The sequence below is a fragment of the Parasteatoda tepidariorum genome, chromosome 8, assembly GCF_982258835.1.
Source record: "Parasteatoda tepidariorum strain Cologne lab strain chromosome 8, Ptep-v5.0, whole genome shotgun sequence".
NCBI classification, from domain to species: Eukaryota; Metazoa; Arthropoda; class Arachnida; order Araneae; family Theridiidae; genus Parasteatoda; species Parasteatoda tepidariorum.
Genome location: NC_141762.1, coordinates 16,059,103 through 16,077,040, shown reverse-complemented (window position 1 = coordinate 16,077,040; position 17,938 = coordinate 16,059,103). Strand labels below are relative to the sequence as shown.

The following is a 17,938-nucleotide window of genomic DNA, read 5'->3' as shown; positions in this document are numbered from 1 at the left end:
GTTACAGTAGGACGTTTTAAATATTGCATTTACAAATTATATTTTAATTCAATATTTAAATTAGTCCATATTAAAATTATAGATTAATTATAATTAGCCTTAATAATATTCCATTAAATTTTTAATATCTTAAAAGCAAAAAAAATGAATGTTTTAGTTTTCAATTTATAAGTAATATAATAAATGTAAAAGAGAAAGAATTTTTTTCTAAGACAGTTGTCTAAAAAAAATAAAAGGCAGGAAATATAATTGATTGGCTAATTGTTATAATTATGTATATATATTTATAACAATTAGTCCTTAGACTTAATTACTTGAGTAAAACCTAGTTTATCTAACCTATTTATATATATATATATATATATATATATATAACTTAATTAACACGAAAATATTTGGAATTAATTTACAGATACCATTAGCACTACTAAAATGCAAAAAATATTAATTAAATTTATTTTAGCTTTTTCAACTAGACGTAAATAATTCTGCATGAATAAAAATTATCAACTCCTGTATCAGTGTTACTAGTATAGTAAAGATAGAATTTGAAATGAAAATCTAAAAAAAAAATAATCAAAACATTAGCTAACTGTTAAGTATCCTCTTCATAATAAGTGGTAAGAAATTGATTGACCTCGAGCGTCTTGTTTTAGCTTACAAAAGACTATTTAGACATTTTAGAAGCATTGCCTTCTATACATCCATATATATTTTGCGAAATCGAATAATATCAAATTCGATAGGCTGCCTAACAGTAGTGCTCATACTAGTGTATGAGTTGCAATCACTCAAGGGTTAGAGCTCGCATCTCGATGAAATAATGGAGGTTAAAATTCCTCAGATCACTACGACTGGTCGTTACGAATACTGCTCCCGGCTCTCACTGGTTGCAGTCCTGACGTAAAATATCTTCAGTAATAGACGATCATTGTTGAGAATTGGATTGCCATCTGGATTCACGTAAGATGTTTTAATGGTTTTTCTTTCCATATAAGGCAAATGTGGGTTAGTTCTATCACGAATTGAAAAAGGATCCATGCATTCTAGTTTGCCCAATGCTAATACAAGAGTTTTCTTGTCTTCTGTGTTGGGTTCAAAATTGCGAGGTTACAAATTGAGCATTGATATTCGCAATGCAAAAACTAGGTTAGTCGTTCAACACCAGTTATAAAACAAAATATTAATCTACAGAAGTTATGGCGTAGAAGCTACCACGATTATGTATACATAGTACAAAGTACACAAGTTACGCACCTGACATGACCAAGTAAAGTATAAGTAACAACAAAAACAAGAAACATATTTCTTTAAGTTTTTTATTTTTGTTGTGTTAACTTAACTTTTGCGCTGATTAACTTAAGTCTATATGACAAAGATGGTAGTTTAAACGTTGTAAAGGTTTTATTCTTTATAATTACAATACAACTATAGTACTGTTTAATGTTTATTTAAACAAAAACAAAAAAAATGTAACTGATACTTATTAAGCGTCAAAAATATACGGAACAATACCTTATTTGTTTAAATAACAATAGGGATCAATACCTTATTTTTTTAGATAGCGATGTCAGAGGCTTAAATATGTACAATTGCAAAATAGTACTTTTTGTGCATAAAAGCCCTATAACTTCAAAACTATTTTGCCGATCAATTCAAAGGATTTAGAGTAAAAAAGTAAATGCGTTCGTCATAGTCCATTTATTAATTCGCAACAAAATCGACTTTTAACAACAATAAATAGAATAGAATTTTTTTTTTTATATTTTTATTTTCTCACAGGAATTTTCAGATCAAAACACACTTGACACTACCGACCAGGGTCGGATTAAGCGTACGCGGGGCCCTAGGCCATTCAAATTTTTGGGGGACCTTAGATTGAATTTTTTTCTCGTATATTTTTTATTTATTCAAATATAAAAGTATTTAAATACCTTTTCATTTAAAAAAGCATATTTAAAATTAAAATAAATAATAGTAAATTAAATTTTACTTTATTTTATTAAATTAGAACAAATAAATAATCATAATATTTTGAAAAATCATTGTTTTCCTTAAAATTTATTTTTAAAAAGGGGGCCCGAATCATTGGGGGCCCATGGCCTAATGGGTAATCCAGCCCTGCTACCGACTGTTATTCAGAATTCTTAATTTTTGAAAGCTAACTCTTATTTTCCCCAGTAAGTTTTCAAAAAAAAAAACTCACTGGAACAGTTAAAAAATAATTGTTACGAAAAAAAAAAAAAAAATACTTGTTGTCAGCCATGCATAAATTCAATTTGGCGGCAATTTTTGCACACGATACCTTCTTTTTTCGAAACAAAGGGGTAGCGTGAGGGGGGAGTGAGCTTTTTGTTTTTTGAAAACTGTTCCTTTATTTTAAGTTATATATATATATATATATATATATATATATATATATATATATATATATATATATATATATATATATATATATATATATATATATATATATATATATATATATATATATATATATATATATATATATATATATACAATCATATAAAAAATTAATATGTATATATACAAAAAAATTAATACAAAGAAACAGTTTTCCATGGAAAAAAAACATGCCCCTCACGCTACACATATGGAGACAACGTGAACGGCCGTCATCTTGTTCAACAGTTGGCGGGCAATTCAGTTTTGCTTTAATGTTGAACAGGCATGTTTACGTGTAACTTTTCCCTGTGTTATAACGTTTCGCATTTTTAAATAAATTTTATTAATTCAATTTTCGTAACTACTACAGTACTAATAATTAACAGTTTTTTAAAAACATTCGCCAAGTATTTTATAAATTATATATAATCAACTTAATAACTTTGTGATCCGATAATTGAAAATCAAGAATTCCTACTTCCCCGGGACATTTTTATTTATGTCTTTCCTTTTCCTTCAATACGGCCGTGATTTATTTATAAGGATAATTTCATTGAAAGAGCTGGTAAGTAATTTTGCAATAAGTTTGAACTTTATTTATATGAACGAAAATACTTAGTTTACGTTTTTATTAATAACATTCAGTGTTTTTTAGTTCAATCAACTCGTGATTTGTTTTTACATCCATTTCCTTTTTTGGAACAATATTTATTATATTTAGAATAATATATAACAAGAATTTACTTTAAAAATAATAATTACTTCTTTAATGTTTAATTACAATATTTTTTTGTCAGAACAGTGTTGCAGAAGTTAGACTAAATGTTTTGTTTTAAATGTATTTTGCTAATCAATAATTAGCAACTTTAAAAGAAATGCTAAAAAACTTTTCTTTTTAAATAGATTTTAAATTCCATTTAAAAGATTGTTGTTTTCCTAAATTAAAACTAAGTCTCTCAGTTTTTATATTTGTATAGTTTCCACTTTCAGTTCAAACAAAGGGAGAAAGGATGGGGTTTCAATCTTTCGTCATTCAAACAATTCCTACATCATGAAGCCATCCCACTCCCGACGATTTGCGAAAACGTCATTTTTGACGTTTTTGGGACGTAGGGATCTCGCCAAATTTTGGCGTAGATCACGATACGGAAATCATCCCTCCATTTGGTATAGTGATTGATCTCTCTATCTTTATGTCTTTGTCTGAGTATACATAAGCAAGGGAGGGATACAAGCCTCTATATTCATTGTCTACAAAGTACTTCGATTGGTTTGAATAAATTATCAAACTGAGCCTGCGCATTAGTAAAATTGCGCCAAACAAGAATGCTAAAAGTGTCATTCTAGTAAACCTGACAAAACGATTAAGCAATAAAGGTGAAAACGAATTTGTAATCGACCAATCAAATGCCTCTATGTATTAAAAAATCGGGCAGCCAAGCAACAGTCTATTTAACCAGTTGGTTACTTAATAAAAATAATCTATCATGGTTGATCAGCACCTTTTTTATTTGGGTAAAAATAGGCATCTTAAATTGTAAACAAATGTAAAGTGTTTAATGTAAAATTGTAAGCAAATGTAAATGTAAATCGTTCTACGCAGATTTTACCATATATTTCTGTAACCAGTTGGTATTTGTATATTTACTTAATACAAATAAATCTTGATCTTCATTCATTCAAGTATATAGCGGTAGATAAAAGCTTTTTAATATGTCATATCGTTAAAATGTCAGATTTGCTTATTAAAAATCTTGTCTATTTTAAAGCTTTTCTTTATTTTTTTTTTCATTTTTTAAATTGATTGATATCAATTATGTTAATATGTATTAAAATTTCCGTCAGGTTTTAAGCCGGTGAAAAAAAATTTCAGCAAAATTCAAATCTAAAGCTTTAAGCTAATGTTTATTATTTGCTCGAATTTTTTTTTAAAAAAAGGTGGAGATTTTTCCGAAAGTAACTATGAGTTAAACCCTTCAAGTTGGTATCCTACTGGGATGTTTTTTTTTTTTCCTTTCTTATTTTTCAGTTTTTTGTGGGATCTTTTCATCATCAAGATTTTTAATTTAATAACTTTTTCGACATCTTATGAAGGATTGGGTTTGTAACTTAACTGTATCTTATCAAAATGTGCAATGAGCTTTTTTTTTTTATAATTATAAAGGTTGTAATTAATTTATAGTGGTGAAAGAGCATTTTTTAAATATTATGTTTTTCATGCATATTTATATCCTTTTTTGTTCTTATGTATCCTTGATAAAAAATTAACAAATATTCTAGAAAAAGAAATTTAAATCTTCTATTATGAATATTTTAGTAAATTTATAGGATATGTAGCTTTGAGTAAATAAACTAATTGGATATATAAGAGCAATTCCTGTAAAATATAATACCTTATTGAAGGACTATTCTAGGATTTGCGAAGTCTTATTTGTAGACTTTAAAAGCATTTAACTTTGTTAAAAAGAATTAAGCAGTTCTGATAATTTTTTTCCAAAAACAAACTTTCGTGTCATTCATTCTTTCTTTAATTTTCAATAGCTTTCATAAACTGATTCAAAAAACATCTGGTTCAATTGGTTTGAAAACTGGATGTTATGATCACAAAAGTTACATCTGTTTACCATATTTTTTATTCTTGAAAAATTTTAAATAAGTGTTAAAGAATTTATATATGATTCTGATAGTTATAGTAACTGAAATTATTCGAATTGTTTGATTTCTTTTTATTTGAGTTATATTTAAATCAGGGTTGGCAAGATTTTGCCGCAGGTGGAAAAAACCATGGTAAATACCGGTAAAAACCGTCCCGGCAAAAACAGGTTTTTGCCAAGCGAAGTGGCAAAAAGCGGCAAAAACCTATATTTTCCCAGATGAGAGGACAAAAACACATTTTTGATACAAAATTATTCCTAAAATTGAAATATATACTATGAATATAAATAATTATAAAAAAATTAACAAAACTATTATTCCATAATTAAATGATAATGTATCATTTTAGTAGTTTAAAACATTATTGATTGGAAAATTTGTGATTATTCTCTTTTTTCCAGTGAAATGAACTTGTTTTAAATTAATACAAATATAATTTAAAGCATAAAATATCTATCAACATGTGTAGTTAATTATTGTACAAATAATAATTTTTTATAATAAATAATAGTATTATACAAATAATAATATTTATTTGTAAAAAAACATTTATTTTAGGATTCTAAAATGAAAAGAGATCAAAAACTTTCAATCTTTTAAAAATTATTACCCTTAGGTATATTAATTATTAATATGTTAAAAATAATTTTTTCATGTAATGTATCTAAATTATTATTCCTTATGATTGATTTAAATTTGTTTCAAGTATTTTGTAATAATATTTAATCAGCAATTTAGATCATCTGGTTTTTGCCGGTTTTTACCAGTTTTTGCCGGTTTTTACCAGGTTTTTGCCACTGTCCTGGCAAAAACCCCTTTTTGCCGGCAAAAACTCCAACCCTGATTTAAATGAAGAATTCATGAGTGATGAAATTGCCCTTAATCATCATTATTAGAAAAAATTATTCATTTTTATTAATTTAACTAATGATATAAGTCTTATAACATTCTTTTTTAATAACTTTTTATAAGAAATACATTGTTGATTTTTTTTTATTAAAATTAAGAGACTTGACATTCTGCTTAGCATATTTAAATATTTATTACCAGAAATAGCATGAATTTTATTTTGTTTCTTCAATGAAGCATGGAAATTATGAAGATTATTAATTGTTAAGCACATATTTTTTTTAAAAATAAGTTCTTCTGTTCTTGATCCTAAATCATTAAAATTCTAAGATCATACTTTTTTTCCTGGAATGCTAGGTTGTTCCTGTAACTTTGAGCATGTACTGAACTGAATATTTAAGTTTCAGATTTAGGTGTTAATTTTTTTTTTTAAGTATCAAGAGCAAAATTAAGAAATTAAAGTTTGTTTTTGCATGAAGTTTATTTATGAAAAACAGAAAATATTATTTCTAAATTAATCTAACTTCTGTAAATTTTACTTGTTTTTTTTTTTTTTTTTTTTTTGCAATATATGTTAATTTGAGCCTTGATAACAAAAATTTTATTAGTCTCTCACAGGAAATGATTACGTTTTGTGTACTTAATAATAGGTTTCCTATAATGAAGATTCACGTATCTATATATATGTAAATCTGTCACCTTCCTTTTCGTTATTTCAACCAGTGATGCAGCTCGACGATTTATTATCAGAACTTAAATTTCCTATTTAGGGTATAATAATTATGGTATTAATGGCAGTTCTTTACCATCTCTCAGCAGAGCTTTTCTATTAACAAAAATGAAGTAGTTCTACCAGTGGACCACATTTGTTTTCATTAAAGCAATACAAACAGTTGAGCACAGATAATTTTATAGTATGCTATTATAGAAATGTTGTAATTCATTCATATTTGACCCAAAAGGAATTTATATGAGACATAATTTTTCACTTAAAGTAACAATATTATAAATTTATATTATCAACATTGTATAAACTGATACAATATTAAACTTTGCACATTTTTTTTTTAAATTTTTTATCTTCCTCATATGTGCTAGTAACTGTTTTTTTTATAATTCTGAAAAATATCATGTATTAAAAAGAAATAATTAATTAAAACAGACAGATAACAAAATAAAAACAATGATGTGTAAGTGTATCAACCCCATTTAAAAACATAGCTTTATATTTTTAAACATTTTTGTTAGGCAATGATGTTTCTTAGAATAATTGAAAAAAAGCAGTTTAATAAGTGTCATGTTTAACTAAAAATTATTTTTCTGAAATATGAATTGAAAATTAATCTAGAGTAAGTAATGGGCACCATTTCCAAATTAATTCAAAATTTAAATGATACAAAATTTTTGACTCTTCGGGTTTTATCTGATGTACCTTGGAATATATTTACAATGCTCAAAGAGTGTAGAAATTTGAAATCAATGTTTTAAAAACATCAAAAGATACTGTTAAATAAAATTAAACGCTTCTTTAATAACGCAAATGCAAAAAAAAAAAAAGTTAACTACACTTGTTAACAAGTTATGTAATGCAAGAAAGCTTATCAAGAATGTCAATTAAATATTTTTAAGGTTACTACATGTTAATAATACCGGTTAAAAAAGTGTATAAGATTATTGTCATTTTTTATCTTATGCAAAAGAAAGACATTCTCACTTATAAAAGTTTTTTATACATAAGTTGTGAGTTATTCCGAAAAATGAAAGTACTCAAATCTAAAACCTGTGTTACAAAACACTTATATTTTGAGCAGAAAAATTTATATTAAAATTGTGGGGGAAATTTTATATGCTATTAATAATTTATGTTCGATTAAATTAGTCTTTGCATGGAATTTGATATTTGTTTATTAAGTTTTCTTTTTTTTTTTTGCATTTTTACTTTAAAAAATAAAATTATTATTAAGAAAATCGTAATAATAATAATTATTATTATTATTTTTTTTTTTTTGCCAATACCTGCCAAACATTTTACCTGTTTAAAGTCTAGTTGCAGAACACTAGATATCATTTTGCTCATAGGCGAGTTATATAAACGCATTTTAAATGTTGCAAGTTATTTGTATTTTTCTTGATTTTATCTGATATTGTTTATACATAATTTAAAATTCCACATATTCACTTATACTTCAAAAGCAAATTTTTAAAATTAAAATTAATTTCAAATCTTGGTGATGAAAATGTGTCTTGAAAAGCATCGGCGGGAAGAAGGCTCCTTGAGACGGCCAAGGTTCACCCTGGGCTGTTAAACCATTCAGGAAAGAGGGTGAAAATATGTTAAGTAACATTTTACTAATAATGAAAAAATTAGCTTTCAAAATTTATTTTAGCACCGAGAAGCTATTTATCAAACAAGGTTTTTCAATGAAAAATCATATTTTATAAAGGCCAACCTTACAAAATAAATTATACTGCTCTATGCTTTTATGTTGTTTTACTGCGGCAGAAATATATATTATGTATATATATCTATATATACATAGTCCAGTCACATTAATGCGACCACCTACTTTCGACGTCAACGTGAAATAACCAATCACAGAAGGCAAGTGGCAGCACATTACAGTGGAGTGTATATAAAGGATGTCCTAGGGCACCGGAAAGCATTTAAATCGTTGGCGCAATGCAGAAACATAGCAATTTATCCGACGCCCAAAAGGGCATGGTTATTGGCTTTTGGGCCAAGAGTCGAAGCATTTTGGAAACTGCTAATTTTGTGAACTGTTTGCGTGCCGCCGTGGTAAATGTATACCGTGCATAGTAAAATGGCACTATCCAAAATCAGCGCCATGGCACCTGTGGTGCACCACAGGCTATAGATGACTTGGGCGAACAAAGGCCTAGACATGCAACTGTTAAGCAACTGACTGCCTAGATGAACCAAGGGGCTACCAAGAGTAAACCTAATTGACACTATCTTCCTGCACGTCTCGCAGCGGTCCGCTCTGCCAAAGGTGGTCAAATTAATGTGACTGAACTGTGTATTTAGGTACTTATTTAGTAAAACATATTTTCTAATTTTTTTTTTTTTTCAGATATGACTCAAGTTTTATGCAGGCTTCTGAAATCACCTCTGAATATATTAAGAAGGCCTGTCTTTCGAACTTTAATGGTGACAAAATGTTTACAGGAAAATTATGAAGGTGATGGTAAAACAACTGTTACAATACTGAATAAAGAATACAAGCATTTAGTAATGTTTGACACCTTAGGTAATCATGGTTTTAGGCTTAACAATGGAATTTTCATCATGGGCCCTGTTGCAGCCTTTCCGCGTACCGTTCTTCAGTGGAATGTTGAATCATTCGAAAAAGTGTCCAAAGAATCCCTTTCATTGTTTTCACTTTTAGAACCTAAATTAGACTTATTGATATTTGGCACCGGAGATAAAGCAGTGCAACTCGACCCCGATCTTCGATCTTTTCTTAAATCTCATAAAATAAGCACCGAAGTATTACCTACTGAAAAAGCACTTACTACCTTTAACTTTCTGAATGCTGAGGGAAGATGTATAGCTGGTGCTTTCTTCCCACCCTCTGCGATTATGCTGTATGAAGAAGAAATGCAGCTTCTAGATACTGCAGAGGAAATAAATCCTTTCAATGCTTAACTTTATTTGAATGTTTTAAACAGAATGTGTATACATAAGAATTTTTGAAACACAGTTTTGTAAATTGTAAACTTGAAAAAATATAGTTTACAGATTTTTTTAGTGTTTAACCCACTGGTGGTTTTGAAAATGGGCAATATTGGGAGAATGATCTCCGCTATACACTATTGCCCTATCTAATAACAAGGAAAAGCCAGTTTTGCCATGCGGAGAAGACTCCAGGTTGAAATACGACTTTTTACATGCAGAACCGTCAGTGGGTCAAAAAATTAATGCAGTTTAATATTGATCTTCATGCATTTTAGTATTTATATTCATGCAGTTTAGTATTTATCTTTCATCTTTTTTTATCATACTAGGAATAAACTATATTCCTAGTATGAATACTAGGAATATAACTTATTTTGTATGTTATGTTTAATTAAGTAATTATTGCATTAATAAGTAAAAAGAGTACTTAAATGGCTATGAATTAAATGTATACTTCAAAAATAAACTATATATACAAAGTGATTATTAATTTTTTTTACAAATTAAGTAAAACTAGTTTTTGGAAGAAAAAAACTTTTTTTTGGAAGAAAAAAACTTTTTTTTGAATGAAAAAATATATTAGATTGCACAATACTTATTTTCTATTTTAAAATCTATCCATTTGAGTTGAAGAAGCAAGGAAGAAAAACTAGTCTGCCATAAATGCAGAATAAATAACCTTTACCATTCTGGGAATGGAATAAAATAATTTTTTTTCTCTCTCAAAAATACATTGTAGATAATGTAGTATGTACATTCATCCTGTCATGATAACTGCAAATTTAAAAATCAAATGAAACTTTATTCCATGGATCAACTGGTTTTTGATAACCAATATTTTTGTACAACACCAATTTTAATATTTCTAAGGTTACAGATGTATTTTTTATTTAAGTGGGAAAAAATTATTTAAGTTAATTATTACAAATTATCCACACTTAACATGTAAATATTTTAAAAGACACATAACTTTATTATACAAAAATGGTTGGAAAATAAAATTATATAATTATTTTCCTGTCTAAACTTCTATTTTAAACTTATTTCTACACTTTGGTTTTTGTCTCGGTTTTAGTACTTAATGTCATTGAAGTTAATGCTGTTTTGCAAATTCCAGCTACTAAATTCCATATCAACATTTAACTTGAAATAGCAACCATCACATGGAACCGAAGAAATAGCATTTTTCAGTCCAAAAAAAATTATTTTAGGAAAACCTTAATTACTAGGAAAACTCCTTTTTCCTTATAACACAAATGCATAGTTTTGGAAGTAATGTCTAGGATCACGTTTTAATGTGAAGAAGGTAGCTGTACTAAATCTAATGACTTTTAGTATAGGTGCCTATCTGTACCATGAAGCTAAAAAAGTATGAAGATGCTTTTGTAATTATAACTTTTTTATTTCACTAAATTCCTTTTGTGCCCAAAATAGTGAAATATATTGTATATAATATAACAATATATATATATATTATATTATGTTTAATTATTAAAATAAATGTGAACCTAATAAGTTATAGACAAGCCAATTCTCATTCACTTGAAATCACGCTTTACATTGGTATTGAAGTAAAATATAAATTGAGATAGTGAGGTAATTAGAAAAGCCCCCAAGAATCTTTAAGAGAAGGACCTCAATAACTGTTACAATTTTTACTTTAACATCATCTCTTTTTGTTATATTTAGTTAAAAGTAATGGATAAAACTTTGAAATTTTTTTTTCTTCATGTTTTAAGCAGTATAAGATATTAAAAAGTACAAAAATTAGCTTGAACAGATAATGTAAGATTTCTCTCTTTTGTAACGTAAAGTTAACTGCACTGTTTTGTAACTTCACTTTAGCTCCAAAAGATATACATTTGTCTCACTTGCTTTTATTATCAAAATAACCTGCTTTCAACCCTCAGATAAAAGAATGGGAATTTCTTCCTCACTCAAGGAGTTATGCAATAAAACCACCAGTACAGTGCTAAAAAAATTTTTTAAAAATTCGACCACCCTGATTAAATTTTGATCTAATGATTGGACCTTTGAGTTCTAAGATTCAAGTGTGACTTCAAATATGCTAATTAATTAGAGCAAACGATATTTTAAGTTACAAAAACCTACTTCCTCTAAATAAACATCCTTTTTTTCTCTACAGGTTCGGATTTTTAACCCCCGATATTTTGGCTTATCAATCAATCAATATTTATTAAATAGATTCCATGATAAAACTCAGAATTGATTTGCCACAGAATTTCTGAGATAAATCTTAGTAGAAATCATTAAAATTATAAAGAAATAGGGAAATTATTGTTACTTAGTTGTGACCAAACACAGGAAATCTCGTCAAATTTTGAAACTAAAATTAACTACCGATATGGTTTTTATCATTATAATTTGCATATTTTCCTTAACATTTACATGAATTATAGTCTCAGAAGCACTCCAGCTGCTTTTATTAAGCTAATTCTGTCGGTCAGGAGTTGATATTGTTAGAACATTTTAGGAAATGGCAGTAGAGAGTATTCTAGAATTCTCAAGTAAGAAACAAAAATTATTTTTTTAAAATAATTTATTAATAAACAAATTCCTTTGCTAAAATACAATGAAAAATACATTATCAATCTTCAAACATAACTGACTAGAAAGCATAATGAAATTCAAACTAAAAGCAAAAACAAATTATGATAAATGCAACAATATGATACACACATTTTATTTTAAATGTTTTTTCTTCTTTTGACAACTATTATCATAATAATAATTAAAATTTTTAGCAGGCTAAAAAGCTCATTTCAAGATGAATATTTACAATTTATCAACAAATATATTTTTCTTTATAACAGTTTATTTACAAGCACCACATTTAAAAAACATTCCAATACATGTTTTGCAGAAAAAATAAATATTTAAATTGTAGTGAAGTGATTATTGCTAAATTCACTCTGAAACAAGCATTTTTGTAAAGAATCCATTCCTATCTGCACTAATTCATTTTAGTTATATTTCAAAGTAATCCATTCCTATCTGCACTTATTCATTTTAGTTATGTTTCATAAAATCTGTTTTAAATAAGGCATTTTTCATCAAAAGAGTGTTAAACGCGCAATATATATATATATATATATATATATATTTTACATGAGAAAAATTGATAATTTTAGGCAGGTTTGTAAATTACTTTAAAAATATTTATTTTTGTTACAAATTACCATTATTTCAAAAGTGTTAAAAATTTCCACTCTGAATTACTCTCGAAATAAATTGCCACTGAAATTAGGATGAGATTTAGATTGGGTTCCAATTAATCCTTTATTATAAATTTGATTACATGGCTCTTAACATACAAAGCAGAGTAATACTCGGTGGCGTAATTTCAGGGAGAGTTCGGTGGTCAAATCCTCCTCCGATATTAAACATTATTTAATTAATGAACTATTGTATTTTAAGTAGGATGTAGATATAAAAAAGTTTTCATTATTCACTTTTTGTAATTCAAACATTTAGACTATATATATACTAAAAGGAGATAATCGATAACCCCTTCAAACATGCATTAAAATTACGCCACCGGTAATACTGATTTATGTCTTGATGCACTGATTAGAATTAAAAAATATGGCACTTTTCTAAGAATAATGCTAATCTAGAAAATTCATAATTTCACTCAATTTTTTATTTATAGTAGTACCAACAAAAGTTTTGCTGTGTAAACAAACTAATAAGAAAATAATGTAAATTTTCTATTAATTATAAATTTTGTTTGCACATTGGACAAACCGTTTGAGTTTTTAAACATATTCTTAAGCATTCCCCATGAAACATATGTTGGCAGGGGGTAACTCTAGCTCTTTTCATGGATAGTAAACATACTGCACAAACATCATCTTTCTCATTCAGCTCATCTTTAGTGGCATAACGGTATTTATCTAAAACAGATTTTTCAATCAGTAATTTATTCCAATGGTCACCCATATCCTTGAGGCATAAATACACATTAATATACCCGGAAGAGAACATAAGAACCCACCCACCCCCTGTACAGAACCAAGCTATTATGATCATCAAAAGAGATGTAAATGATGAAAATACTCTTATTAGTACAGGATACCATAATTGCTCAAGGTTTTCTAAGTAGATTATTTGCAACATAGTTAGCAAAGATGTCCCCTTTTTTTGACAAGTGGGTTCTGTAATTACATAATAAAATAGTGTTATAACAACATAAGTCCACGTAGGGTTGAAATGTTCCAATCCTTGCTCGAGACCAAATACAAGTAAAACAAAGACCCCTGTAATGATAAATGTTACTACTTTTGCAAGGTCAAGCACAACTTTGGTGGCTGTCATAGCTAAATGTCTAATATTTGAGTGTTCCGAGACACGGATGACGGGTGAATAATCCTGTAAACTTAAAAGTTGGTCTGCGTAAGCAAAGAGGTAGCCCAAGACGTTATAAAATAAAAGGCTATATAAACTTGTCAGGCGGTCTTCAGGGCAAAACCAGCAATCACACAGCATAAAGAATAGAACTTGGTTGATGAGACTTGCCATTGTTGAATTTTTACGATAGGACTCTTCTGCATGTCTAAACATGTATGAAATATTTATAAATAAAATATCCCATAAAGACTTTAAAAACTGATTTGCCATCCTGAAGCAGGAGTTTTGGTTATCCATCCAAGTCTAAAATAAAGAAGGAAAAAAAATTTATTACATAGGGAAGTAAGTACACGATTTTTATTGAAAATAGCATATAATTTTATGGTTATATACATTGGTTTTCACGTTTATTGAAACTTCAAAAAGTAATAAAATTTCATTCGAAACCTTAAGTCATAAGTGGCAATTTATTAAATGTTGAAAACAGATTTATTGAATTGCCATTAAGGTACTGGACTGGTAAAAAAAAATATTGGACTCAAGTTGAAATTGTCAGTTATTTTGATATTTTTATTACGATTACTTATACAGCACTACAGCCCACTGTGAGTCTTGGTTTGACAAACAATATCCTTCTAGACTTTCATATTTTTGTCTTTCACCTTTAAAGGTGGTTAGATTCTAGATCAGGGTTTCTTAACCTGTGGTTTATGAACCTCTAAGGGGTCCATGAGTACTCCTAATTTTTAAAACGTTTGGAAGTCTACCCATTGCTTGTAAAGCGAGCTATGGCAGCTATAATTCCGTTCGCTACAGTGTATCTTTTCAAAGAGAGATTTTCCACACTTGTGACAATAAAAACATAACATCCAAATCGATTGAATGTTGAGCATGATATGCACGTTGCTTTGTCGAAAACCATCCCCCAATTCAATTTATTAATTAAGGAAAAGCAGCAGCAACCTTCACATTAAAAATTTTAATTTTAAAAATTTTGTATACAATTAAAATAATAAAATTAAATGTTTTCTAATAATTTATGTTTTTTACAATTATTTTTTTCACAGGGGGGTGGTCCGTGACTTCTTAAAAATTTTTAAAAGGGGTCCATAATATCAAAAAGATTAAGAAACACTGTTCTAGATGGTTTTGTCTAACCATCTCTTTTTTGGTCTCTAGTTTAAAGGTTTCTAATTTAAAAGTTTTCTCAGATTTCTATTATCATTTAATCTTTCAATGTACTCCCGCTGTGCCAAATATCTGGATTTAAAATATTGAATTACGATTTTTCGTCTGATTAAATGGTTGAGTTCATTACTGTATCTTATTTTTTCCTGTGTATTATTTTTCTTTAATTGATTTGAAAAATCTAATTTTCCTTTCAAAGATTAGTAGGTTAAATTCGTCTTCATTTGTCAGAGCACAAATTTTACTGCCAAATGTAGTTATATGTGTAATAACTGTATTATAAATCTTCAACTTGATTTCCTTAGTAAGACATTTGCTCTAGAACAAGAATTGATCTAAGTAAAAGTATTTATTTCTTTTTTGTATCCTGGAGTTAGCTTCTTCAGAAATATTGTTAGTATCATTGATAATTGGACCAAAGTAGGTCTAACACTCTTCTTAAGATGTATAAAAACAGATTTATAATTAACTATAATATATTTTAAAACGATTTTTATAATTAATTCCCGATCATATGCAATTAACGTTGCACATATTAATATAATTTTAAAACTTATGATTTAAATCTAAATGCAATAAGACCAGACCAATTAATAACAATTTTATTTTAGCTTACAGTTAATATATACAAAATATGAAAAATTATTTTTTTCCACAATCTCTTTTAGACCAATAGCTCAAATATTATTAAAAAAATATTTGTTTTACTTCCATATTTTATGCAGCAGCAATATATATATATATAATAATCAATTCGGATTATATATGTATATACCAATAATATTTTTGAAAAAAAATATATAAAAATAGAGGTTGCAAGAATTTAGCAATCTATTGCACTCAGTTAGGCTAATACACAGCTAATATTTAAAGTTTATTTTTTTAAGCATTCTTTATTTCCAAAAAAATTTTGCCATTAGAGACCTTACTTTTGCTCACTTTAAATGTGTATAATGTAAAATTTAAAAAAAAGTCAAACAGATTTAATAATTTTTGTGAAAATAATTCTCGGCGTCATTTACTTACAATTCATTTTTTATTAACTTTCATACATTTAAAAATGTATTGTTACAGGTTGGTACAAATGTAATGCTATGCGTTATGTCTCTAACATAACAACCGGTTTTTAAATTTTTAAAAATTACAGTGCATAAATGTAAATAACAATAAAAGTTATTTTCAAAAAAAAATTATTTAAATAAATCAACTTCAATCATTAAATAAACATCACTCAGAAATACACGTTTAAAGCCTTTATGGAATTATTCTGTTTGATTCCTTGGTACTTTGTCGGCAGTATAAGATAAAGATAACTATTAAGCATACTACAGAACTATATATATTGCTATAAAAACAGTCTCATTTTTCTGCTTTAGTTAGCAAGCAGTTCATGAAAGTAGTGAAACAACAAATAATTTGTTTAATAAATTAGAAACAGGAATGAAACTATCTAAAACAATTCATTTGTATCTTAAAATAAAAACACATATAAGAACAATGTGGACCAATTTATTTATGCAAATAAGTTCCCACAAGAAAAATATTCAAATTTATTATACCATTGAATATTTTATTTTATAAATTAAATTTTATACATCAATATTTTGAAAGGTAAAATATCTTTCAAACTATTTATATCAATAAATTTATCTAGGAGATATTTTTGTAACAATATCTGTTTGTTCCAGCTACAATTGTAAAGACTCCAAAGAGATTGTAAACTTTTCTTTAATATATATTCTACTGGCTACAAGTTAGTCTTCTTTTAAGATTCTCTGGAGCCACTATGTGGGAGTAGCCAAAGCGTGGTGATTGTTTTGGCGCAAGTACCAATGCAGAAATTTTTCCTCTTATATAATCAAATTATTGCAACATTTATTAAAATTTCTTAGAGTACATTGATTAATGCTTTCAGTTAAATGCTTAAAATAATGATAAGCATATCAAATTAAATATATACTATGAACATCCTTAAATGTATATTTGTTATGCTTTATTTCCATAAAGTAAGGTTTTGAAAACTTAAGCACACAGGATTATTTAATCATGATAACATTCTACAATGAATGGTACTTTAGTCAACCAAGTAGTCATAGTTTTCAGAACTCTACAATCTAGCAAAAGCATTTAATGAAAATTAAAAATAAATTATAGCTTAAAAAACAGATTTATCATGGGCAATTTTTTTCTTTTCTTATTTCTATTCTTGTAAAGCAATGATGAAACGAAAAATTCTCAAATCAATAAGATACAAATGTAATAGAATATTTCTTTGATGAATCATAAAATAAGAAAATAAACTTTTAGGCTTTTTAATTGCTTATTGTCAAGCAGTTTTAAGTCTTTAATTTAGTTTATTGTTTAAACGTGATTAAAATGCGAATATTATATGAATCTTAAAAGTAATATTCTGTTAAAATATAAAAAAAAGCGTAAAGAATTCTTAAATGTATTGCAGTTGATTGATAACATTACTTCTCTATATCTACGATTTATAGTTAGGTTTAACCATTTAATACAATGTTTACTTTGAGGATAAGAACATTCAAAATCATATTTTGACATTAAACAACTTTTTTTATGCATGTTTTTATTTCACAGAAAATATAACCCATACCAAATATCTAGATAAACAGATATGTTATACACCAAAAATTGTTTTAATTCGATACTCGCATCTTCAATGGGGAGAAAAAAGAAACAATATACTAAGGATTAATAAAACGAAACAAAAAGTAAAAACCAGGTAAAATTCGAAACCAAACTGTAAAC

At 27.2% G+C, this 17,938-nt stretch overlaps 2 protein-coding genes across 6 annotated transcripts; one reads left to right on the top strand and one right to left on the bottom strand.

Annotated features, from left to right (window-relative positions):
* Nucleotides 1-3,808: 3,808 nt before the first annotated feature.
* LOC107436356 (NADH dehydrogenase [ubiquinone] 1 alpha subcomplex assembly factor 3) lies at nt 3,809-10,090 on the top strand. Of its 5 annotated transcripts, none has more exons than XM_043042465.3 (2): nt 3,809-3,921; nt 9,003-10,090. In XM_043042465.3, exons 1-2 carry the CDS (start codon nt 3,894-3,896, stop codon nt 9,575-9,577), a joined length of 603 nt encoding a protein of 200 aa, XP_042898399.1. In that variant the 5' UTR covers nt 3,809-3,893; the 3' UTR covers nt 9,578-10,090. The 5 variants fall into 5 exon arrangements, with proteins under 5 accessions (XP_042898399.1, XP_087006012.1, XP_087006013.1 ...); XM_087149886.1 differs by having other exon boundaries at nt 3,866-4,099; XM_087149887.1 differs by having other exon boundaries at nt 3,899-4,034.
* A 2,059-nt stretch (nt 10,091-12,149) lies between these two features.
* On the bottom strand, nt 12,150-17,925 carry LOC107436357 (uncharacterized). Its single transcript, XM_016048036.5, has 2 exons — nt 17,784-17,925; nt 12,150-14,281 (listed from the first exon to the last, which is right to left on the bottom strand). Exon 2 carries the CDS (start codon nt 14,273-14,275, stop codon nt 13,346-13,348), a length of 930 nt encoding a protein of 309 aa, XP_015903522.1. The 5' UTR covers nt 14,276-14,281; nt 17,784-17,925; the 3' UTR covers nt 12,150-13,345.
* Between the last annotated feature and the right edge of the window lie 13 nt (nt 17,926-17,938).